We start from the raw sequence: 25817 nt of genomic DNA, 5'->3' as shown, positions 1-25817 counted from the left end.
ACATGTGTAATGCCTGTTGTACTCACTAGAGGCTTTCCAGTGTCATCCTAATCTTTTTTCTTGCTCAAAGGAAACAAAATAACAAAGGGCTAATCATAGAAATTCAACCCAAAATTTGAGATTATTTGCACTTTGTACTTAAACTATAAAATCTTGCAATTACCAACCCAATATAATGGAGAAAATGGGCAAATGCCCTTTTCGAGAAAAATAAGCAGCATTTTGTCCCATTTTCCAAACTAATTAGGGAAATATCCCTCTTTTAAAACTCGATTTTCTCAAAATCAAGTTAAGCCTATAATGACGTTTTTAAGGAGCCTATAGTGACGTTTTAAGGATTTATAATAGCGTTTTAGAACTTAGGCTCTATGAACTCGAGTTATAGATATATATATATATATATATAAAATAAAAAAAAAAAAAAAAAAAAATTTGCCTATAACTCGAGTTCATGGAGCTCGAGTTCCAAAATGTTGCTTATTTTGTCCGAAAATGCATTTGCCAATTTTGTGCCAATTATAACAATCTTTTCGAATAGAAACCAATCTTTATTTCGGGGTTAACTTGAATAGTATTTGTGATCATAGACCCTTAAATGAGAAAAATACTTAATTCGCAATTAAATTTACTTAAATGACCCCATTCTTGCCTCCCCTCTCCCCAGTATGAAAATATAGTCCCCTCAAATTTTTTTCTCCGATAAACACCATACCAATAACCGATCCACACACCAAATGAGATGTCACACAAACACAAGACGAAATCCAGAGGCAAACACAAAATCTAGAGGCGAGAACAGTGTAATGTTTCACCATTGGAAACATGAAATCCCTACTACAAACAACACAAGCATGTTTAATTAACGAACACTATTGCATAAAAATGTAATGATCTCAATTTGCTAACCATGATGTACTACTTATGTAACAGGATGTAACAAACCCACTCTTATATTTTGAAAACACAATATAAAAATAAAAAATAAAATAAAAAATCATTTCATACCTCTATTTTTTATTGAAGTGTAATGCTCTATTTATTTTGCTATTGCAATCTAATAATTTGTTATCGTGCAAAGATGCTCGGTTGGTTATTCTAGGAAATATACACAAAATTCTCAAATCTGTGAGATGTAAAAATAGAGAAAAGATATACATCAAAGAAAACAATCACACAAGATATTATTTACGTGGTTTGGTAATTTGCCTGCGTCCATTGAGTTGCAGGAATTTTACTATTCACAAAGAAAAATACAAGATGCGGCTCAAGCCTCTACTCCATGGATTAAGCCTCAAAAAATCTCCCATTAAAAACCGTAGCAATTTTATTTTGAATCGGGTGCTCCTTCAAATTTCATTTCGTCAATGTGTTGATCATTTGTGAGTGTGGGGTTTTTTGGAGAAATTTTTTGAAGGATTTTGGGTATAATTTCATATTGGGGAGAGGGGAGAGTAAGGGTCGTCAATGGGCCGGGTCGGGCCGGCCCGACCCTTTTTTACTTGGTCCATGGGCATAATGGGCTATTAACTAGCTAATGGGCTGGGATGGGCTGGGCCGAAAGAGGAAACCTTAGCCCATGACTCTGCCCATGGGTAATGCCCATTTTGTCTTTAGTGAGTTGGGCTATCGGGTTGGGCTATCGGGTTGGGCCTAATGGGTCATCCATGGGCTTGTGTTAGCATATTATTTTATTATTTTGTTAAGGAAAGAATCAATTTTTTATAAGGAAATAATCAATCTATTTTTTTTAAAAGGAAAGAATTAAAGAATTTAATACTTAATTACAATTTTTTTTACAATCAAATCTATTTAATTTTTGTTTTGTTGATGGAAACCTATTTAATTTTTTATTTATTAAGTCTTTAAATAGTTTTTTTTTTTTTTTTTTTTTATCTTTAATAAAAAAATGTCAAATGGTTAATTCAAATTTGATAGACTACTAGAAAAATATATATTTAGTAAACTAAGTTTAGCATAATTACTTTGGATATCTTAGTGGTTGAGGGAGTTCTCTTAAGAAATTCCTCTATGATATCTCAAGATCAATCCTTCATACACTTTTTATATATTTTTGTTATGAATTATGAGTTATTAGGCTGGGTCAATGAGTTAGGCCAATGAGTTGGGCAATGGGTTGGGTTACTGGGCTAGCCCACCGGGTACCCATGGGCATAAAAACTAGCCCATGGTCTGATCCATTGGGCTAGTGGGCTACCCATGGGCCTCAATAACAACGGGTCGGGCCGCCCATTAGCTTGATGGGCCGTCGGGTTTCTGGGTCGGACTGTGGGCCATGAGCTATTTGATGACCCTTAGGGGAGAGGGAGGATCATTTAAGTAAATTTAATTGTAAATGAGTGTTTTTTTTTCCCCTCATTTGCACAGTTTATGATCACATGCATGCAATAACTATTAAAGTTAACCCACAAATAGGACAATGGGGGTGATATTTGCAAGGATTGCCATAATTAGGATGATAATTATTCGAAATTTTGTAGTTTGTAGTTGAAATTGCATATACAACCAAAGTTTAGGGTGAATTTATGTAATTAACCCTAACATTGATTAAACAATTGTACTATGGACAACTAAATTTTGAGTTTGAAATAAATCAAACAAGTAAAATAGTTTCCAAATATGAATTTGTATTGATGAATGTGTGGGGGCGATTACAAATGAGTGATTCTCTAATTCGATCTCCTTGAAAGACTTGTTGATTGGAATTGTGGTAATGTGATTTTGACTCAAACATCAAATATCCTTCAATTTGTTTGAGGAATGGATCGAAGATCTTTGAAACAGAATTACAATGAATCTCTAGGTATGAGCTTGTCAAAAATCCTTTGTTCTTCACATTCTATGAGTTCTCCGTGCATTCTTCGTCTTCAAAAGTTTGTGGTGGAAATTCTTCAAGGCTTTGGAGGCTTGAATCCGTAAAGCTTCACCAATTTGTGGTTTCTTGGAGTTTCTGAAGGCATTTAAGTTTAATTCCAATGAATTTTCAAATCTAGGAAGATAATTTGGATGATTTCTCTTCAAATGTTCTTCGTATTCGAAGATTTGTGGTAGAAGTTCTTCAGAGCTTTTGGGGCTTGAATCCGTAGAACTTCGTTGATATATGGTTTTTTGAAGTTTTTGAAGGTTTTTGGGCTTAATTCTAGCAAACTTTAAGATCTAGGCAAGTAGTTTGGATGATTCTACTTCGAATGTTCTTCATATTCGAGGTTGAAGTTCTTGAAGTTCTTGGAGGCTTTAGGGCTTGTTTCCAGCAGAGTTTTTGTACTTCTGAATCTTCTTTGATGCTACTTGTGGCATGGATGCCTTGGTGTCTTCCAAGATCTCTCCCAAGATGTCTTGGTGTGTGTAGAAATGTCTTAGTAAGGCTTCTATTTATAGGACTTTGGAGGTGGGTGAGTGACATGTGGCAAAGTCTAATTGGTAACATGTGTCGCAGTCTAATTGGAGGAGCTTTAAAACTTTTTCTCTAAGACACGTGGCATCATTTGATTGGCTGGAATGTCTTGATTTTCAAGGTGACACATGTTAGCAATTGATTGGATCACTTATATCATTGCTTACAAGTGCCCATGTTAGCAATTGATTGGATCGCTTATATCATTGCTTACAAGTGCCAAATGTCATTGCTTACCCGTGCTGATGTGTGGCATGTGTCGTTGCTTACACACGCTGATGTGTGATTGGCATTTTGCTTGCTTTTTTTATGTTTTTATTTCATGACACTTGGCAAATTTCTATCGGTCCCTGAATGGTGATCGTAGAAACTAGTTGTAGTACATGGCGCTTTGTAATTAGCCTTACTTTGTAGACTTGGTAGTATGATGTGTTAACTTGTGATAGGTCAATAATTTTTCCTCTCTACATGTACAAAAAAGTATAAGGGTGAGTTACATCAATGCATTTATGGTTTTAAAAACCAAAATGGTCAAAAAAATTGGAAAAAATTATTAAGTTCCCGGTTTTACCGGTTGAACTAAAGGTTTTTACGATTGAACCATCGATTTTTATGATTTTTATCAGACTAGTTAAAGGTACCAGTTGGTTCAATCCGATTTTTAAAAACTATGCATGCAATAGCCTTAAATTGGCTTAGAACAAAACTAGGAGAAAGAAAAACAAACAAACAAATGAACCAACTACATGATAACCTTCTTTTGCAAAGAGATCCGCACAACAGTTTTCCTCCCTATATAAGTGACGCAAATGATAAGAGCCTGATTGACTAATCAAATGTTTGTATCAGACAAAAATGTGATTCTTTAATTTTTCACTATGACATTGCAAAATTTTTCAAACATTGCGTGGGTTTATGACTACTTAAATTAGGTATGTCCTTTTCTACAGCTTCTTTAATTTAACTTCTTATTTATCACTACATATTAACTAGGTATCATATATAAATATATTTTTGGAACTTTCCCATGCATTTCATGGTTTAGTGACTAATCAATACTAATATAAAATGAGTCTAGAGTCTTGTATCTCAATTCGTACTTTCTAATGTTTCGAATAGAGATGTTTAGAGTTCGAATCCTCAAACCTACATTTTCATCCTTATATATTTTTTACTTTAATTTTTAGAGTTATAAATAATGCTAAAAAAAAGGTGATTAGAATTCATCGTTTTGTTCATACAACAACCCAACTCTAAATAAATTATGATTAAATTAGAGTTGAGCTTCTCTAACAAATCTAATTAGGTTATAAAAAAATTCAAATTACATTATACATATACAAATTATCTAATCTTAAAAAAAAATTAATATTTATAATAATTTGTTCAATATATGTATTAATTGCATTCACGAAACAAAATGTAAAATAAGTATTAAAAAAAAAACAAAAGCAAAAATAAAAATAAAAGCAAAATTTTCTGCAACATATTACAACCTGCAATGACTTGGCAGCTGAAATCCCACAACCCCCAAATAATCCAACACACCCAGAAAGAAAAAAGAAAGAAAGAGAAGTGTTATAAGTGAAAGTGACAGAAAGTGAGGGTATGTGTGCGCACGAGAGAGAAAGAGAGAGAGCTGAGCAAAGCACTCACACGCAAAACGCAACGCAAGCGCACACACCCAATACCAAAACCTAACGGTCCTTGCGTTGAATCTCTATTGGATTTGTAATTCCCCTTCTTTTTTTTCTTTCCATTTCTACCCCTTTCTCTGATCGTGTTCGTTGAACTCTACATTTTCCCACAATTCTCGGGAAATTGTTTTCCCTAGCATTACATGATTCATCTTTGGATTTGATTTCCCAATATTTTTTTCTTGGGTCAATTAAAAACAAAATACATTTGTTTTTGTTGTTGGATATATGAGTCTTTTGAGGGTTTGTGCGATTGTGAATAAGTGAGATTGGAATTGGAAAACGCTGCGAAGAAAATGAGCACGCAGCAGAGGCAACATGTGAATGTTCGTGACCTCGCCGAGGAAGCCAAGAAGCGAATTGTCGTTCTCATCATATGCGTTGTCGGATTGTCCTACCTCATGTCGTGTATGTTTTTTTTTTTTTTTTTTTAATATAAATTTTGATTTTACTTGTGATTTACGTTTTTGTTATTTATCTATTTATTTATTGATTCTATATGTTTTTAAGTTCAATCATAGTTACTTGTTTATGTTTATCTAGTGAGAATTTAGATTGGTTTGTTGTTTTGATTGTAATTGGTTACTTGGGTAGTTGTTGGTTTTAGCTCTAGACAATTGTTTTGAACGGTCTTTGATCAGTGTGATAATGGGTTTTTTGGGTATTGTCTTTTGGTTTGCTTAATGTGTGGAAACATCACATTATTTGGTTTGTTCTAGATGAATTACTTTTCTTCATTAGAACCCGTCAATGCCGGCTTGTTTGCACATGAAGAAAGGCACAGAAAAAGCCATAGAATTCACTACTGCTCTAGACTCATTAGTTATAACTGTTTGAAGGATTGCTTTCTACCATTTCTGTTGTGTTTATTTATGATGTTGTGTTGAGGTGCTGAAGCATGGCCGTTAATCTATGTAATTTCTGATACGGCTTTGGAGGTATAGAGAACCCATGATAAGGAGTCTGTCGGTTTGAAGTTTTTATTGATGTATCTTTTGAGTTCATTTAGTCGGACATGGTATTGAAGTTTTGAAATGTAATTTGTGGAGCTATGGACACATTCTATCAAATAAGGAACAGACAGTGTAAGGTGTGGGGTTATGGATGCATCTTGGTTAGGAGTCCATTTAATCTGTCTTGCCTTTGAAATCATCAGCATCATGTGTACTTCACATGCCTAAATACCCAAAAAAATATCTTCAAGTTGCGAGGAACTCATTGTTAGCGTTATTGTGTGCCTGATATGTGTTGTTGGCACGCTGACATTTATACTCATTTCGTCAATGTTTATCAATTTGAGGTCCAAGTGACTAAGCAGTTAGTGGACTTTAGTCTGCTCTAACTAATGATTTACAGGGTTGTGTGTAGTGACTATTGTTAATTGCAATTAGAGATGGATTTGCATGTGATAGGGTTTTGGGTGAGGGGTTATGGTCTTTAGGGATAGCCTTTTGCCTCTCCAAAAGTTCACTATCTTTCAGTCCTTATTATTCAATCATCTTCAAAAAGGCCTTCTCTATGGGACACTGAAATTTTGCTTTGTTTATTTTTTCTTAAGAATTTCAGTAAGAAAACATTTTTATGTTGTAAGGGTCCAAGTGACAAAGCAGTTAGTGGACTTTAGTCTGCTCTAACTAATGATTTACAGGTTCAGGTTCATGAGTTGTGAATATCATTAATAGCAATTAGAGATGGATTTGCTTGTGATAGGGTTTTGGGTGAGGGTTTACAGTCTTTATTAGGGACAGCCTATTGCCCCTCCAAAAGTTCACCATCTTTCAATCCTTGCTATGCAATCATCTTCTTTCTATGGGACACCCAAATTTTTATTTGTTTATTTTTTCTGAGAATTTCTGTAAGAAATAATTTTATGTTGTGAGGTTCAGCCCTGTTGGTAACCACACAATTTGTCTTTGAATAGAAATGTGGATCTGTGGATGAGGATGGATATCTTAAGATCCATTAGTTTACTTTCTTATTCCCTCGTCTAATTCGGACCAACATCTTCTTCTTCTTTTTATGCCAAAAAGTACAACTTAGCCTTTAGAATCCCAACTGGCCTTCTTAGAAGCTCTTTGTCTTCTTTGTATAGCAGGATGGCTTTTACTACATTGAAGAACAAAGGAATCTTGCTATTGTGCTGCAAGTATTAACTTCACTGTTGGTGATATAGGTTATCACATTAGGGAAATCTTAATGGATATTTCAAGTTTTGGTGTTTAATTCAATCGATCTATGTATAGTGAACTTTTTAAAATTTTAAATTGGATAATTGGTTGTTTTTGTATGATGTCTTTCCATAGATGTGTATTGTATTAGGCTTTTAGCTAATATTTGTGTAAAATCCCAGTTTGTTTCTTTGATTGAACCCATTTCATTTTCCATTTGAAGAAAACATATACTCAATGCTTCCTTCCACACACTAATATAAACTTATCAGATTTTATATGGTTTTTGTTGTCTTGTCTGATTTTACTTTTCTTTTCTTGTTTTTATTTTATGTTTTAAGTTTATTTCAATATTCACTCATTGCCATAAGGGTTCTGATTATTTTAATGACAACTGTTGAAATTGATTTACTGTTCTCATTATGGTTCCATCAGTCTTAATGGTTGTTTCACCATGAAGGTTGGGTAGATTTATCATGTTTCATTTGTATATATTTGCAAAATTTTGTACTTTATGTTTATAACAACTGGACAGAAATGCATCACATTTGTGAATGTGTTTGAAGGTTTCTTGGGGATAATAATTTCATGGTTATGTAAATATTTTGTTCAGTTTTCATTAAGAGTAAAATAATATTTCGTTGATATTTAGGATGTGTTTGGATACCGCTTATTTTGCTGAAAACTGAAAATTGAAAACTGAAAACAATAAATAAATAAAAATATATATTTTCTGGATTACTGTTCACACCAAAACACTGTTCATTTTCCTATTTGCACTGTTCATGTCCTATGAACAGTGCAATAGGTGCTGGTTTAAAAAAATAAATAAATAAATAAATAAAAATGGCTGAAACGCAAAATGCGTCTGCACCAGACGCAATCCAAACGCTCACTTAGTAGAAATGAGGGGCATAGCCCAAGTAAACAGTAAGTATTTTTCAGTTTTTATGTTATCATTTTGTTCCTTTTTTAAACTTTTCTCACACTTCTCTGCTATTACTTATTGGTTTAAATGACACTTTCTTTTTTAAAAAATGGGCTTCAAGTCCTTTTGGGTTTGAGAATTTTTTTTTTTTTTTTCTTCTCTATTTATCGAACTTACAATAGTAAACAAGTTTGTTTGGTGCCAAGCTTGGTGAAAAATTTTCTGCAACATCATGCTGGGAAGTTTATTTCTTGATTTGCAGCCTCGAGGAATTAGACCAGTACTGGGGATTTGTATGCTTAAAATGCTTCTGAATTGTATCAGTCATTTGGGAGATAAAGCTTTCATGTGTGCATACTTGTTCTTGTTTTCTTTTGTCTCAATATGCTACTTATTGTTGTTGTTCTATTGTCAGTGACAAGCTCCTCAGTATGGATCAACTTGCCTGCTGCTGCCTCCTTAATCATCGGCCTTCGTTATTTATCTTTAGATTTTGACATGCGGAGAAAAGCTGCAGCATACAACAGCAAACCATCCTCTAATACTCCTCATAAGAAACCTCCTGAACGTCCTAAAATTGTTGAAAAGTCTGAGTGGAGAAGGAAAGTGAATTCTCCTGTTGTTGAGGATGCAATAGATCACTTTACAAGACATCTAGTTTCTGAGTGGATTACAGATCTCTGGTACTCTCGCTTGACACCTGATAAAGAAGGTCCGGAGGAACTGGTGAACATCATGAATGGTGCTCTTGGGGAAATTTCAGGGCGCATGAGAAATATAAATTTAATTGATCTTCTGACAAGGTTTTAGTTCCCAAGATGCCCCACACCATTTCTTTTTAATTTTCGACTGCTTTAATTTAGAAGCTGATTAACTGAGGAACTAATTTTCTCTGTATGATACAGGGATCTTGTTAATCTAATTTGCACCCACTTGGAGCTTTTTCGAGCCAATCAAGCAAAGATTGAAAGACAACATTCAGGACCGCTAACAATTGAGGAACGAGATGTGCATCTAAGACGTATCCTGGCTAACGAGGACAAATTGCACCCTGCTCTATTTTCAGCTGAAGCTGAGCACAAGGTTGTTTACTTTCTTCCTTCGTCTTCAAATTATGCAAAAGTCAGTGAATTTTTAGGTCTTACCTAAAAAGGTTGTATCGTTTCTTGACTTCATCTGCCTTCAAATGTGGTTACAGTGCTTTTTGTACCTTTTGTTTCCAGGTTTTGCAGCATCTAATGGATGGTCTTATTCCTTTGACATTCAAGCCTGAAGATCTGCAGTGCCTTTTCTTTCGTTATATAGGCAGGGAACTTCTTGCTTCTGCAGTAATGCGACCTGTCTTCAACCTTGCTAGTCCAAAGTATAAAATTGCTTCCCTACTTTTCACTTTTTTTGTTTTGCTATGTGTTTCAGCTTTCATTTTTTTTTCTTCAATTTCTTTGTTTGCAGATTTATTAATGAAAGAATTGAAGTCTTAGTCCTTAAAATGACCAAAGCTAATAAAGGGATTTCCATGGCACAAGGGGCATCTCAATCCAAGCCAGAAGAGTCTTCAAGGATTCCATCTGATCATTTTTCTAGGTTCTTAGATCCTACTGTTACTGGTGTTGAACTTGTGCAGTTAAAAACCAATCAGTCTAGAACTGCTGCCAATACATCTGTAACAGATCATGTGAATGGAAATCTTTCCAAAGATCCACTGCTTTCTGTTGATCCTCGATCAACCCGTTCATGGAACTCATTGCCCTTCAACTCCCAAACTAGTGAAGAAACAGGCATTCAAAGCCAGCGCCCAGGAGGAGAATGGGGTGACATGTTAGATCTGATTTCTCGCAGAAAGACTCAAGCCCTTGCTCCAGAACATTTTGAGAACATGTGGGCGAAAGGGAGAAACTACAGAAAGAAGGAAGGTGAAAATCGGGTAATTGAGCAAGTACCACAGAATTCTTCACCTGGAAAGTCAGTTAAAGTGGATCATTCAAAGGCAATATCCAAGCCCAAAGAAAACACTGTAACAAAGAATAATCACTTTGAGAGTAGTACCGTTCACTCTGAATGTACTGATCAACTTTCTGCTGAGAACTCATTCCGCCCTACAAATCGGAACATATCAAATCACTCTTCATTTGTTTCATATGAAGAAGATGATGAGCACAACCTCACACGTTTGGAGGTTGACACAGGGAGCAGCACTTCTTATACTTCTGAAGATGATGAAATTAACAATGTAACTGGCCTTGGTTCTCCAGGAACTAAAGTTTGGGATGGTAGAAGTAAAAGAAATCAGGCTATTTCTCACATTCATCATCCACTTGAAAATTTTGAAGGCCGTACTGCAAAGAAGACCAGTAAAGGACATGTTAACTATCGAAGGTTAGTCAAACCCCCATCTGGCCGTAAAAGATCTAGATCAAGCAGTCAGAAGACACCAATTTGGCAGGAGATTGAGAGATCAAGCTTCTTGTCTGGTGACGGACAGGATATACTTAATTCTGCAAAAGAACATGCAAATGTTGAGGACTCCAGTGAGGAATCTGAGATTGAAAATTTGGGTAGAATTCACAGTGGAGCAGCTGCTTCTTCATCAGCGTCCTTCTTTTCTATACCAGAGAGTCATAATTCGGCTGTTAAATCCCTGCAAAATTCATTGGCAGTGAATTCATTTTTTAAGTTGAGATGTGAGGTACTTACCATAAAGCTCTGGAATTTTTCTTGTTTCAATATGCTTAATATTTTTTTTCTGATTTGCTGATATATCTAAAGGATGTATGCTCATTTAATGTTGCAGGTATTGGGTGCAAATATTGTGAAGAGTGGCTCAAAACAATTTGCTGTTTATTCAATATCTGTTACAGATGTAAATAACAATAGTTGGTCAATCAAAAGAAGGTGCCAAGGATTATGCCGTAAACTTTCTTTTTAGCCTTCATTGATGTGTTCTGTGATTTCCCAACATGTCAAACCTGTTGTTTAAGATATTTTGTATAACTTATGGCTTCTGTAAGTGAGATTTATTGCTTTTCTTTTAAATAGGTTTCGTCACTTTGAGGAGCTACATCGGCGTCTAAAAGAGTTTCCAGAGTATGATCTTCATTTGCCACCAAAGCATTTTCTATCAACAGGTTTAGATGTACCTGTCATTCAAGAACGGTGTAAATTGCTTGACAAATATTTAAAGGTCAAAGATTGAATCTCACTTTTTCTCATTATTTGGAATATGAATGTCAACCTCTTTAGAAGTACTATCTATTTTACTTGTGTTGTCAGTAGCATGTAATAATTTTTTTTTAACGCACTCGTTGGGGTTATGCTTATTGTCAGCTCCTCTAGTTCAATGTGTTTAATTAAGTATCCCTGATTTCAATTGTGTTATGAGTGGACTGGCAATGTAAATGGTTTATTCTTTATAAACCATTTTTTCATACTATGCTGGCTGTTAATGTCCTTGTCTGCTTCATATCACTCAATAACCTTATTTCTTCTTGTATTTCAGAACCTTATGCAGCTTCCAACAATTTCTGGCTCAATTGAAGTTTGGGACTTTCTCAGTGTTGACTCTCAGGTTCTTTATTTTATTCTCTCTTTGACTGTATTTTTTTTTTTTTTTCTTTTCTTTCTTTTCTTTTCTTTTGTTTCTAAACTGTTTAAATTTCTTAATCTTTTTTTATTTTTATTGATTTTGGTGTATCTCTTGTATACTTCCCATGTACATGGATTGTGCCCTTTTGTGCTCTTAATTAGTTTTGTTTACTTATAAAAATATATATATCTTGCAGACTTATCTATTCTCGAATTCCTTTTCTGTCATCGAAACTTTGTCAGGTATATTTTAAATGTTGACTTTTACATTGTACTGTTTTTTCTTCCTATGACTCATCCTATCTTTCCATATCTCTCTGGAATTTTTTAGTTGACCTTGAGGATAAGCCATCTGGAAAGGCTAAAAATCTTCCAAATTTTCTTGGGCCTGTAACCGATCACTTATCTTTGAGGAGAGAACATTTGAGCACTGAAAGCAAAGAGTCTGCATTTCAAATTAAGAATAATTTTGTGGCTGATGGGTTAAGATCAAACGAAAAAGGTATCTCTTATTCTCCTCTGGAAAAGCTTAGTTCAGAATTTAGAAATTCATTTGACAATTTTCGCTGTGATTCAGATTCTAGGACGCAAAACTGTACAGCTTCCCTTGCGAACTTGGGGAACACTGCAAGGGGAAGAGATGGTGATAGTTTGGAAGAGGCATCTGAGTCGCATCTTGATGCTGCTACTGATCCTACCCTTCCTACAGAGGTAACCCTAATCTTTGCTTTGGAACTGATGTGGAGCATAATTCAGTGACATGCTGGGTTATGCCTTCTTTAACAAAATTTATTATTATTTTTCGAATTGTTATTTTAAGTTCATAATGCACATTTCTTCCTTTCAGTGGGTACCACCAAATTTGAGTGTCCCCATATTAGATTTGGTAGATGTCATCCTCCAGGTCCACGATGGTGGATGGATCAGGTATTAAATAAATATATTTGTTATTTAATGTCCTTACAACTTGGCATAACATATTATTGATTTTCAGCTTAATAGAATCACGTCTTGATCTAATTGATTAACTACTTCTGCTGAATGCTTATCTTCTGTGCCTTAAAGACGGAAGGCTTTTTGGGTGGCCAAACAGATACTACAACTAGGAATGGGTGATGCCTTTGATGATTGGTTAATAGAGAAAATCCAGCTTCTGCGTAAGGGATCAGTGATTGCTTCAGGGATCAGGCGGGTTGAGCAGGTAACCTTTGAAGCTGCTTTGCTCTCTAGAGTTTTTTCAAAAAAAAAATTTGTATTTATGTTTATTATTGTTTCTTGTCTTTAAATTTATACTAAAGTATAGTTTTGACCCTTAAAGTTTGAGGTTGCTTTCATCTGAACCTTTTTCATTCAAAACTTTCATTTTAGCCCTTCATGTTTGATTTTGTTTTCATATTGGCCCTGCCTTCTATCTCCGATGGTTATCTATCCGCTAAGTGCCAAATGAATTCTTAGTTACTAACCCTTAATCTGGCACTTTACGATCAGATTACTAATGGAGAAGGACGGTAGGGCCAATACAAAGAATCAAACATCAAAGGTAAAAATGAAAATTTTAATACGTATAGGATCAAATGAAAACAACCACAAATTTTAAGGTTCAAAACTGTACCTAATTTTAATTAAATTTTAGATTTAGATCTTATGCTCAAGCTCATGTGAAATTTAGTTTTGCAATCAGTAAATTTGATCTGTTGGTGCTACTCTTGCTGATTGCATATAAGTTTGTAAATACTACTATCTGTGTTAGTGAGAGGAGTTGATATGGCATATTTTACCACCCAAGTTTTATTCAGGATCAGTCTTGATAGCATATACACGCATTTCAAGTGATAGTAAAATTGTGCATCCTGCTGACTCTCTTTTTTGAGTAAATTTAGAGGGGCTTCCTTGGACATGGAATTTTATCAATGAATTGGGCTTTCTACAGAATTTGGATAGATTTGAATATACCTGATGTGTTTTCTTTGGCATTTAGATGAGCCATCTTAGAAGTTTCTTAAAGTAATTGTATTTAATGATCTGAATTTTATATTTTTTTTGGCAATCCCTCCATTTTAGTTGCTTGCTAATTTAAAATGATACATAAACAAAGTACTTAAATCTCATGGGATATCAAAACACCCGGCAGTAATCCAAGTAATAAATTGCATAAATTCCAACATGAGGCATGAAAAAAGCCTGTGCTCTTGGTTAAATTCCTGTGGTCTACTGTTGCATGACATGTAGGATTCAGGTAAAAATGCTTCTATTATTGAATTGTTTCCTGATTTTATGTTTAAGTATAAATTTATTGTTTTCCTGGAAAAATTGTCATTGGAAATGGGATGACAAATATTTTTAATAAGCAAATGGGATGGAACTTTGAAGAGGATAAAGGGAAGAGCATTGGAACCTTTCAAATGTGATTTCTCTACCTTGGGGCCTCTGAGGCTGAAACTGTGAATGATAGTGTATGTCATTTTCAACAGTTGCTTTGAACTAGTAGCTGCACCAAAACCTAATTGGCCTAAGAATGCTTTAATTCTAATATCATTGTGTGTTTCCAACTGTGATCCGTGCTTGTTTTGTAGATTCTTAAGATAGAAGATCTATTACTGATGTTGGATCCTATTTTATTTAAATAGATACTTTGGCCTGATGGAATATTTATAAGCAAGCATCCGAAGCGACGATCACCACCATCTACGAACCCATCACAGAATTCACCCCATGGCCAACCGCCTACAGGGGTAGCTTCACCTAAAATCAGTTATGAGCAACAGCAGGAGGCAATTCGGCGTGCAAAATTTGTATATGAGCTAATGATTGGTAATATCTTCTGCTCAGTATGTTACATGTTTTAATGATCTGTTTTGAGTTTTGACACCACAAACAGATGCTTGTTTCTTCTCTTGGATTTTTTTTTTTTTTTCCTGATAAATAGTTTCATCTCTTGGAATCCAATGGCTCTTTTTTTTCTTTTTTCTTTTTTAATTTAGATAATGCACCAGCTACCATCGTAGGCCTCGTAGGCCGTAAAGAGTATGAACAATGTGCAAAAGATCTCTATTTCTTTATTCAGGTAATTTTTATTCCTGTGAATGTTAATAATTCTCTCAGGAAATGACTAATAGAAACGAATCTTTGTTTGCTATCCTATTTCAAAGTAGTAGTTTTCTTCTGACTTCATCACTTGACTTTTGATTTTGTATGATTGTCTACATCCTTGATTTTCTTTAATATTTTATGCTAAGGATCATATATCAACTGCTCACTTATTTATTAATAAAATATATCAACTGCTCACTTATATTTGCATATCTTCACTTGGAAATTTGTTGCAAATAAATTGAACAAAAGTAATTTAACCACTACTTTGTTTATTTTTATTACCCGATCAATTAAAGTTGCTCCTATTATGACAATTTATTGCATTCTCATGCTCTGTAATTCCACCACAACATGAATGATGCATCAGATATTTTAAGTTTTAATGATACTGGAAGTCAGAAATTGTGAGTTTTGTGTTGGAGATCTGTCAAAATTGTCAATGTCCTTTTTATATACTGCTTCTCCAAAGTTGATTTTGTGATCAAAGGATAAAGTCTTGCCATATTAAGGATTAGCTGTCTTAGACATCATGAGTTAGGTCAGTAAAAAGGTATCGAATTACTAGGGGTGAGGTCGGTTCAGTTTGGTTGGGATAGGGGGGAGAATTTCTCACCAAATTGAGATCCCTGGTTTTGTGCACACCTGCACCGAAACTAATAAAATGTATTAAGGCCAGCAAACTGCACCATTGGATCTTGGGGCAGTCAGTTCGGTTCAGGGTGATTGGTTTGGGCATGTGCCTTTTTATATTTAAAAAAACTAAATTATAGATCTTAAACAGATAAAACAAACAAACAAAATTAGTGAAACTGTAACATTTTTGCAACAAACTTTTTATTTGATAAGAATTAGGATCAGAAATGCAAATACAAACAAAAACTAATAAAAATAAAAGTTTCAACCACACCATATCTTTGCAGTGATTACAATGGAATGTCAAAAAATGAAAAATAAAACAGTGCCAATGCCAAACAATTACGTTCGACAATACCAACTCTGCTTTGGCAAAGAATCAAAACCCCAAAAACAAAACAAAACAAACAAAAAATTAAAAACTTTACAGCCCTAGGGAGGGACTTAAAGGTGAAGAAACTTGGATCGAATCAGTGATTGAATAGAGAGGAGAATCTGGATGTTCGATAGGTTAGGGGAAACAATGGCGGGGGCAAACGGTGAATGGCAGCGTGGGCAACAGCAAAGGCAGTGTGGGCATCGACAAACGGCATTGTGGTTATTGGTTAATTGTAGCGATGGTGTTGACCTTAGAGGGACTATGGAGCAGCAGATTGAATGGAGGCAGGGAGAAATTATTAGGGTTGGAATAAACTATGTCATTTTGTCAAAATATCCACAAGGGGTCGAACTTGTGACCAAGGATGCGTTTTAAAACACCTAAATATCTATATGTATCAGTCGGTACATAAAACCAATGTTTCTAATTCTCAAAACTGAAACTGACCAAAATTTTGAGAAAACAGCCTTTCGGTTGGTGCCAGTCAGTCAGCTCAATCTATTGGTATTTTTTTTTCTTTTTTTCTTACCAACCCTACGAATTACAAACTACTTCAGGCATGTGAATAATAGGAAAATAGAATCTCTATCATTTCACTATAAAAGGGCCACAATTGAACTATCTTCTTCTTTCAATGAATCTTGTGTTAAACCTAGTGGTCTCGTTGTCTTTTGGAGTGGTCTCATTGTTGGAGTTTTACTGATTGTTCTTCTCTCTCTGAGTTTATACTTTCCCTCAGCTTAGTTTCCTGATTACTCTTTTTGTTGTGCTGCTTGTTCTATTTTTTCTTTTTGTTCATCATCATGAACAACTTGTACTTTTCCTTATTTTCGCATTAATAATATTTTTCTGATTACCTCTCAAAAAAAAAAAAAATCTTGTGTTAAACCTATTCATTATTCACAATTGGTTTTTTCTTTTTCTTTTTTTAAAGATAGCATTCTTCAAACTCCATATTATTTCCACGGATATTGATTTGTTATCAGGATATTTTTTAGCAGAGAGTAATGACTTTTTTTATTACACAGTCATCTGTATGCTTGAAGCTCCTGGCTTTTGACCTTCTTGAGCTGGTGGTTTTGTCAGCATTTCCAGAGCTAGATTATGTGTTTAAGCAGTTTGAAGAAGAAAAGCATAAATTTGGCGAATTTAAGGAAAATTAGTGGAAATTTGGTTATCGCTTGATAATGTTTGCCTATTTCCCTCCACATTTTACCACACGTTTGTTAATGGCTTGTGATTTTGCTTCATCAATTCATTCATAGATCTTAATTCTGTAATTAGCTTTTTTGACTTGGCACCTTTGAGGAAATTGTATGTAAATCATGAGAATAGTGCAAATATATACCTTTTATAAAGCTCTTTCTTTTATACAAATTTGTGGAAATTTTGACATTTGGTGAGATATTTTGCAATTGTGCAAGAGAAGATGCAGTTGTCGTCAGATTGCCACTATAACCAATTTTGTATAATTATTGATGCTGCAATAATCTTAATCAACAAGCAGAATAAAGCCTTCCCTGTCCTGCAAGCCCTCTCCCATTTATCTTCCATATGAACCATCCTTGTTTTTCAATGATTTTATTCTAGAACAATGCACAGTTCATGGTGCTAGAAGAATTCGTATTTGAAACTATGGCATTGTCCATAAAGGCTAGCAAGGACAGAGCACTATCATGAACCAAGGCCGTTAAGGATTTTCACAAGCTATTCAAATAGATGGATGGTGTTGTTGCACGCATGGGCAATACGGACTCTTCGACTACAATATAATTCCTCAGTATGAGAACTTAAGAGTGGAATACTGTTTAAGCTATAGGATGATATTGCAAGACGTTGTAGTGCACACTCGGGTATCATTCTTTTTCACACTCAAATCTCGCATCTCTGGAAACAGGAAATTTATTTACAATACAAAGTAGAAACGAGCTTGATGCGAGATGCACTTGGCTCGAATTCATGTTTTATCCCTTGGTGAATTTTTTTTTTGGACACAATCCCTTGGTTGTAAAATAAATGAAATTGTAATCGAAACATAGCCATTAATTCAGTGCCCAGGTCCCTTTGCAAAACAAGGTTCGAAAGAACGCCCATAAAATACCAAGTAAACAACTAGGGCACCTATCTGCTCGCAGAATTGAAACCCTCAAATCTTTAACTCACCATCCAACCCTAACTTGTAGATGGGGAATAGATTACATTCATTTTTCAAGCATAATATTAACTGGAAACGTTCTTGATCTAAAAGCCAACGACCCAGAAATTGAATTTAAAACAATAACTCTGATATACAGATTATATGCATGCACCGCAATGTATGTCATTATTTCACAATCAATAACTCCTCCAGATTGCTGGACCCGTTCACCAATAGTCTGTAAAAAAATTGACTGAATTTCTCTCTTCCTAGTAAAAGCAATAGTAAAAACAATGCAATCAAGTGTCCTGAACACCACTTACTCAAAGCTCTTATAGCATTCCTTTTCTATTAAAATGAGTGGCAGAAAATACATCCAATCCAGTTTCGGGAACAAATTCAGGCTAATTGAGCTAATATTGATTATTAATTGTAGAAACTATAATGCAGTTTAACCATTGCATGTCCAAAAAGTCTAAACAGTAACTTTAATTCCCCCCTGTTAATCTGACATTGTGGGGTTAATCTCACTATTATCTCAGTACTCAAGAAAAGTTAACCAGAAACAAAATTCAGAATTCATTTTGGAATATAACGAGGAAAACATAGTAGACGCATTCATCCTTGTCCAAAATTAAAGCAACTACATATTGAACCAAATCAAAAATAACTAAAATCATTATAAGGTTATGACACCCATCAAACATTACATTCAAAAACCAGTTCCAACATATTAAGCTCAATCTAAACTTGTAATTTGGGTACCAAATTACACCAAAAACAACTCTCCAACGATGCCTTAAGCAGTAGCAGCTGCTCCCTTCTTCCTTGGTGCAGCTTGAGTACCTAACAAAAATAGCAAACAAGAAATCAAGATAAGACTATATAACACACCAATTTTGTTTAAAAATTACAACCAAGATAAATCAAATAAGGGTAAAAATATTATACCCTCTCTGAAGCCACTCTTGAATCTGCGAGGAACGTGGCGGAGGTACCTCATCCTTCCAGTTCCGGTTGTCTTTCTTCTGATTGCCTTCACACTCCAGTTATCTAAAAACCAAGAATAATAAAATAAATCCTCATTTGCCCCAAGCACAACCCAGAAAATATAATTACTTGACATAAACACAATCAAATCAAATCAAAACCAACAACAACCCAATACCTCAAATTCATATACAAAAAAAAACCCATTATAAATATTCAGGCAATAACATCAATTACCAAAATACAACAGCAATTCACAGAATAACAGAAACAAAATCGATAAATCACATCCATGAAGGGCAAGGACCATTACCTTAAATTCACACACAAACAAATCCACAAAGCATTTCAGTCCAGAAACATCAGCAACACGTACACATTATCACTCCCACAAAACACGAAAACAATCCACCAATATCCCATCACAATTACATTAATTTTAAAAAAAATTAAAAATGACTTTGATTTTAGCAAAGTCACAAGCAATAACAAAAACCCAGTTCCTAAAAACTGAAACAGAAGCAAACCCAGAAGCACAAACGAGTGTTACTAACACATTCACTAGACAAATATATATATTTACATAAATTAATACAAGAGAGAGAGAGAGAGAGAGAGGAGGAGGCATACAAGTCCTCTTGCGGGCAGCAGGGTAGGCACAGGCAGAACAGCGACTCTTCTGAAGATGGAAACTGCGGCGGCCACACCTCACACACAGTGTGTGGGTCTTGTTCCTCCTCTTACCGAAACTCCCTGTTCCCTTACCCTATTACCCCATTTTCAAACACACACAAGAGACATAAAAACATCAGACACATATAGATACAGAGATGAAGAATAGATCTGTAGAGAGAGATGCGGTGTTTGTTTACCATTGGTGCAGATGCAGATGCAAAACCCTAAGAGGAATGGAAGAGGTGTGGTTCTTCTTAGGCTAAACAGGGAAGACTGAACGCGGCGGTGAAGTTCACGTTTTATATTAGAAATAGAACGAGGGGTTTTGCTTTTAGGGTTTGTTAGGGCAATTTCGGAATGTAATATGAGGAGGGCTCATATGGTACTGGGTTGGGTGTGCTTCGTTTTTATTGGGCTTTTGGGTTGGGTTTGTGATGATTGGTTGAGAACGAAGATGGGCTAGACTGTGGAAGGGCCTGGTTTGGGATTTTATGAAAACCTGGAAGTTAGATGAATGAGCCCGTAGTCGTTTCACTATAAACGATGTGTCGTTTGTGTAGTGGGAATTTTTTTATAGATCTCGGTAAAATTTAAACTTATGGCATTCACTCTATAATGATTGCTCTTAGGGGTGATCATGGTACGATTTTGGACCATTTTTAGCACCACACTTTGCGGTGCAATTTAACCAAAACCATCACTGCACTGCGCCTCAATTTGTGGTCATATGTGCGATGCGGTTTAGTATGATGTATAATGTGCAGTTTTGTCAGTTTTGAGCTAACATAATTATTGATCTTAACACATTATTCATCAAAGGCAACAATTGAAAAGACTTGTTCCCCACATTCCTACACAATCAACCACAGAAAGACAATTAGTTCATGATGAAATAATGCATCGACTTAGAACTAGTGAAAAATGCTATGATGTAATACGCATGAGTCCACAAGCTTTTCAAGGTTTGTATGACATTTTGCAAAGAGACGATGATCTTCAAGACACACAACGTGCCACGGTTGAAGAGCAAGTTGCCAAGTTTCTTCACATTCTATCGCATAATGTGAAGAATAGTACAATTTCCTTCTTTTTTTGTCGTTTCGGTGAGACCATCAGTTGCCATTTTCATAATGTGTTAAGATCAATAATTATGTTAGAGAATCAATCCCTTCGACAACCTGATGGAACCCAAGTGCCAGTTGAAATACTATAGAGTAGTAGGTTCAATCCATATTTTAAGGTATATCATGTGTGTGTATATATATATATATTTGACAGTAGTTTAGTATAAGTATATTTTAAGGTAAATATCTTTGAGAGATATTGTTAATTTCAGGATTGTATTAGGGCACTTGATGGTACATATGTTCGTGTCAAAGTGTCTAATGAGGATGCACCAAGATATCAGGGTAGGAAGGGTTAACACAAAATGTGTTGGCTGCATGCTCATTTGATTTAAAATTCACATACATATTATTGGGTTGGGAAGGAATTGCTTTAGATTTGAGAATAATAAAAAGTGTTTTAATTATAAACGATAATTTGAAAATCCCACAAGGTAAATTTAATTCAAATACGTATTAGGATGTATTCTTTATATTTAAAAAATTTATAGTATATAATTAACAATTGTTATTGTTTATTAGGTAAATATTATTTTGTTGATGTGGGATACATGAATAGAAGTCGTTTGAATGCACCTTATAGGGGAGTGCGTTATCATTCAAGAGAGTACTCTATTCGTCTCCCTTAAAATGCTAAAGAATTGTTTAATTTACGACATGCATCATTATGCAATGCTATTGAAAAAGAGATTTCCTATCATAGCAAGTACTACAGAGCCTAGTTATTATGTTGACACAAAATGAAATCATTTTATCATGTTGCATATTTCATAATTATTTAATGGGTGTCGACCTTGATGAAAGTCTTATTGCTGAAGTTGATGAAGAGATTTTACATTCTCATCATGAACGTGCTGCCCTTACTCCAAGAGAAGATGGTGAGGATGCTAGGCAAGGAGATATTATAAGATATTTTATAGCATTAACCATGGGGCAAAACTATGTCCAAATGTAAAAGCTTTTGGGTTCATTGTTGTTATGTCGTTTAAGACTACGTTATGTTTCAATTACTTAGACCTAAGTGTTATGCAAATTTCTCTTTTCATTTTGATATTGTTTTCTATTTTTTGATAAATAATATTAATATCTACACAATATTTTATATGGATTTTTTGTCCTATTAATTATAGCATGGGTAAGATATTAAAGAAAAATGGTAGAGATCCAAGTAAAGAAATACAATGGAGTAATGTTATGGATGATGCTTTAGTAGATGCTTTTTTACATCAAGTGATCATAGGTGGTAGAGTTAATGGAACTTTTACCTCTAAGGCATATGATGATATAATGAAAGAGTTGGTTGAAAATTTTCACATGAAGATTAACAAGGATAAGGTGAAAAATCGACAAAAGACACTAAAGAAGAATTTTCATGAATGCTATGACATATTTAAAGATAGATTGAGTGGTTTTGGATGGAATGATTCTTTATATATATGGACAGCTGAACCAAAAGTTTAAAGGCCACTCATAGCGGTAAATTACCATTTTTTGCAAGTTTAATTTTGTATTACATAATTATATTTGTTGTATAACCATTTTTCTTGATTTGTAAGAGTCTAAACCTATAGCCAAGAAGTGGATGACAACACCTATACCTAACTACTCTAAGATGGCACAACTTTGGGCTAAAGATAGAGTAAGAGATGATCATGCTGAAATTGCAAAGGAGAAACATGCTAGGTATGTTGCATCGACCACTATTGATGAGATTGATAATTTGGTATCTCAAAATGAAGTTTCTTTGAAGAACTTTGAAGTCGAAGATGATTAGAGGTCACCAGAAATTACTGTTCTACATTCTCGAATGTCATCACAAGATGTAATGTCTTCTAACAGTAAGAAAAGAAGACTGACAGGAGATGACGAACTTGGGAATGTAATTTCCTAGTCATTTGATAATGTATCAAATGACTTGAATCCAATATCAAAGGCTGAAACCTACATATTTTTTTATGGAAAATCCAACATATAAGGAGATGTTCTTTGGTTACCCAAATCATGAGAGCAAATGTGTCCTATTGACATTGATGTCTAGGCCTAAAGATTAAAAAGTATGGAATTTGTTGGCCAACTTTAGATTTTTTTTTTTTTTTTGGTTATTTTGTTTTGTTTTGGCAATACTCATTACAGGAGTTTTTTTAAAAGATATTTGTTTGCACTTTTAGACAATGTTTATTTTGTTGAAAATAAATATATGATGCGTGAATTTCTTTACAATATAGAAATATACATAACTTGATTTTTAGCTACAATAAATTTTTCATTTTCAATAAACTAGAATCATTTTTTATGTTCTTTAAAATGAGGGGTATAATAGTAATGTTATTATAAAATAATGGACAAAACTTAGGTACAATACCTTAGGTGATATTCCTTAGGTGCTATTCCTTAGGTTCCCCACTTAAGATTGAACTATGTGGTTACTTAACTAAAAAATACGCTTCCATCCCATAAGAAAAAATTCACATGATAGAATCTTAAGAGAGAAACCTAAAAAATAGCACCTAAGTATTGTACCTAAGTCTTGCCCTAAAATAATTTCATTCAATTCCTTCCAATGTCACTTCCAAATAATGTTACTTACATTTCATTCTGTTCCATTTCTTTATTTTATAACATCCAAACAAGATTTTTAAGTTCCATTCCAATCCATTCTTTTCCTTACTAAATTCATTCCATTCCTTTAATGATTATTCTATTCCATTCCCTTATAAACTCTCAAATGAAACCTTAGGGAATCACAAAGTTCTTTTTGTGTTTGATAACAAACCTAATGCCGACAGGGTCTTTTTGAGCGAGCTGTGGAGTTTTGATAAATACTTGGTGGTCATGCAACGATACGAAAAGAATACTCGTATTGTTAACATGAAGTTTGACAAAACAACATTTTGGGTGCAAGTCCATGGCATCCCTATTAGGTATATGAATGTGCAAGTGACAGAAAAGATTTGGGAAGTTCTTGGCATGGTCCACCACCCTACTAATTCTTCAATAATGGAAAATCTAGGTAAACTTCAAATATGAATGACTACCGAACTTATGCCACTGGTGTGGGTGCCTAGACCATGATGATAAGGATTGCCATATGTGGATTGCAAACGAATGTAATCTCTGAAACAACCAGAAATAGTTTGGGTCGTTTGTAAGAGCTCCACCATTCATTCTCTTTCAAAAGAATGTGGTGAATGTCCCTAGTTTCCAAAATCTAAATGTGGAAGAGTTTTGTTGCCAGTCAGGTCTAGCTTGTATGGTGTGAACTATCCCAGAGCAATGGAACCAAATGAAAACATCACTCAGGCACGATCGGTGGTAGAAGATACGCCAGAGCAACCAACTTCGGTGTTTAGAGATCAACTAAAGAAAGAAGTGGGGGAATAATGTAAACCTGATTTTTCTGCTTAATTGAAGTGTTTCCTTTCCTACGTGGGACACATTGGTACTAGATTTTGTGGAAGGCCAAAATCCCATTGTTCGTGGTAGTGCCTTTTCAGAGGATGTTTTTATATCTCCTATTAGCATAATTGATTCTAAGTTGACAAAATTTGACCTGAAAGAGGACTCTTCCCATATTCCTCAATACTCGGACCGCATTCCTAATGCAACACAACCAACTAAAGATACTGGATCATGTGAGGGGCAGGGGGCTATTTTAGTTATACCTTAGTCTAGTGAGAAAAAACAAACATAAAATTGGGTTTGTTTTAGTAGGCCAAAAAAGTACAAAGAAAATCCATATAACCTAAAATTAATCTAGTAGCTGTAAACAAAGTTTTGTATAGGTTAATGATCTCTTTGAATTACTTAGTAAGAAATGATAGATTTTGATGAGTGATGAAGAAACATCTTTTGAATTAGTGGCAACTTGTGATCAACCCTACCAAGAACAAAGAATTGCTTAGCATGGAACAATCATAGGCTTGAGAACCTACGTATATGGAAGGAGCTTGGAGATATCATCCAAGAAAAAGACCCCCCTTATCGTGTTTATAGCCAAAACATGGGTAGATGAAGCAATGTTTGCTAAAGTACAAAGAGAGATTGATTTTGAACACAAATGGGTAGTTCCTAGAAAAGGTATAGGGGGTTGATCTTGTCCTCTTCTGGAAAGCATCAGTTAATCTAACAGCTGAGAACTTTTCTAAGTATAACAAAAATGCTTGTATTGACAAAAACTTTGAGAATGAATGGCGATTCACGGGCTTTTATGGGGAACCCATAACATCAAGGAGAAGTGAGGCTTGGGCAAGTCCATGTAGCTTAAATATCCATCCTAATGTCCAGTGGCTTTGTATAGAGGATTTTAACGAGTTGATAAAACAAGAGGAAAAACTAGGCGATGCACTCTGTAGTCATTCTCAAATGCAGTTGTTTAGAGATGTTATTGATGAATGTGGGTTTATAGACTTAGGTTTCATCGGTCCACGTTTTACATGGAGCCGATATTTTGATGATAGACATTCTATCTGGGAAAGACTGGACAGAGGGTTGGCAACAGATAATTGGGTTTCAAAATTTCTAGGTTCAAGAGTCCACCATCTTCATTGTGATTCATTAGACCATTCTCCTCTTCTCATAAATCTTTTGGGTCTTGATCCCCTTCCTTTGAAGAAGACCTTTAGATTTGAGGAGATGTGGTTGTCAGATAGTAGGTGTGGGGAGACTGTGGAGGTAGCTTGGAGTTCAATGGAAAGCCGATATGGAGATAGGGAGATTATGATGAAAATTGAGAAGTGTGGGAAATAGTTGTCTTGGTGGAACCAAAATTGTTTTGGGAATGTCCGTAAGGAATTGGAAAAAAAGAAACATCTTTTGGTTTTGGCATCATTACTAATTCCATCTTTAATATACAAAATCAAATAGTCTTTTAGAAAATCGATTCGTTTTTGTTGCAAAACCTAGTGTTAACAATATTTATGACGAAAAATGCTCGTATTGTAATTGCAGTAGGAACAAGAAGAGTTTGTAGAAACATAATCACTTGGAAAAAATTTAGGTA

At 34.7% G+C, this 25817-nt stretch overlaps 2 protein-coding genes across 3 annotated transcripts; one reads left to right on the top strand and one right to left on the bottom strand.

Moving 5' to 3' along the window:
- The first annotated feature begins 4963 nt into the window (after positions 1–4963).
- LOC112017436 (uncharacterized) lies at positions 4964–21762 on the top strand. 2 transcript variants are annotated; one of them, XM_065764726.1, is made up of 16 exons: positions 4964–5517; positions 8621–9008; positions 9111–9288; positions 9429–9568; positions 9658–10891; positions 10997–11097; positions 11242–11386; positions 11702–11770; positions 11985–12030; positions 12119–12289; positions 12365–12498; positions 12635–12714; positions 12853–12988; positions 14415–14598; positions 14769–14851; positions 21637–21762. In XM_065764726.1, the coding sequence occupies exons 1-16, from the start codon at positions 5406–5408 to the stop codon at positions 21724–21726; spliced, it is 3291 nt and encodes a 1096-aa protein (XP_065620798.1). In that variant the 5' UTR covers positions 4964–5405; the 3' UTR covers positions 21727–21762. The 2 variants fall into 2 exon arrangements, with proteins under 2 accessions (XP_065620798.1, XP_023905653.1); XM_024049885.2 differs by lacking the exon at positions 21637–21762 and adding an exon at positions 16921–17269 and having other exon boundaries at positions 4966–5517.
- Positions 18585–20006, bottom strand: LOC112017435 (large ribosomal subunit protein eL37x). The gene is made up of 4 exons (XM_024049884.2): positions 19892–20006; positions 19650–19785; positions 18981–19082; positions 18585–18875 (listed from the first exon to the last, which is right to left on the bottom strand). Exons 1-4 carry the CDS (start codon positions 19892–19894, stop codon positions 18829–18831), a joined length of 288 nt encoding a protein of 95 aa, XP_023905652.1. The 5' UTR covers positions 19895–20006; the 3' UTR covers positions 18585–18828.
- Positions 21763–25817: the final 4055 nt, after the last annotated feature.

The sequence above is a fragment of the Quercus suber genome, unplaced genomic scaffold, assembly GCF_002906115.3.
Source record: "Quercus suber isolate HL8 unplaced genomic scaffold, Cork oak 2.0 scaffold_580, whole genome shotgun sequence".
NCBI classification, from domain to species: Eukaryota; Viridiplantae; Streptophyta; class Magnoliopsida; order Fagales; family Fagaceae; genus Quercus; species Quercus suber.
The sequence above is the reverse complement of the archived record's forward strand: the minus strand, read 5'-3'. Positions and strand labels throughout refer to the sequence as shown.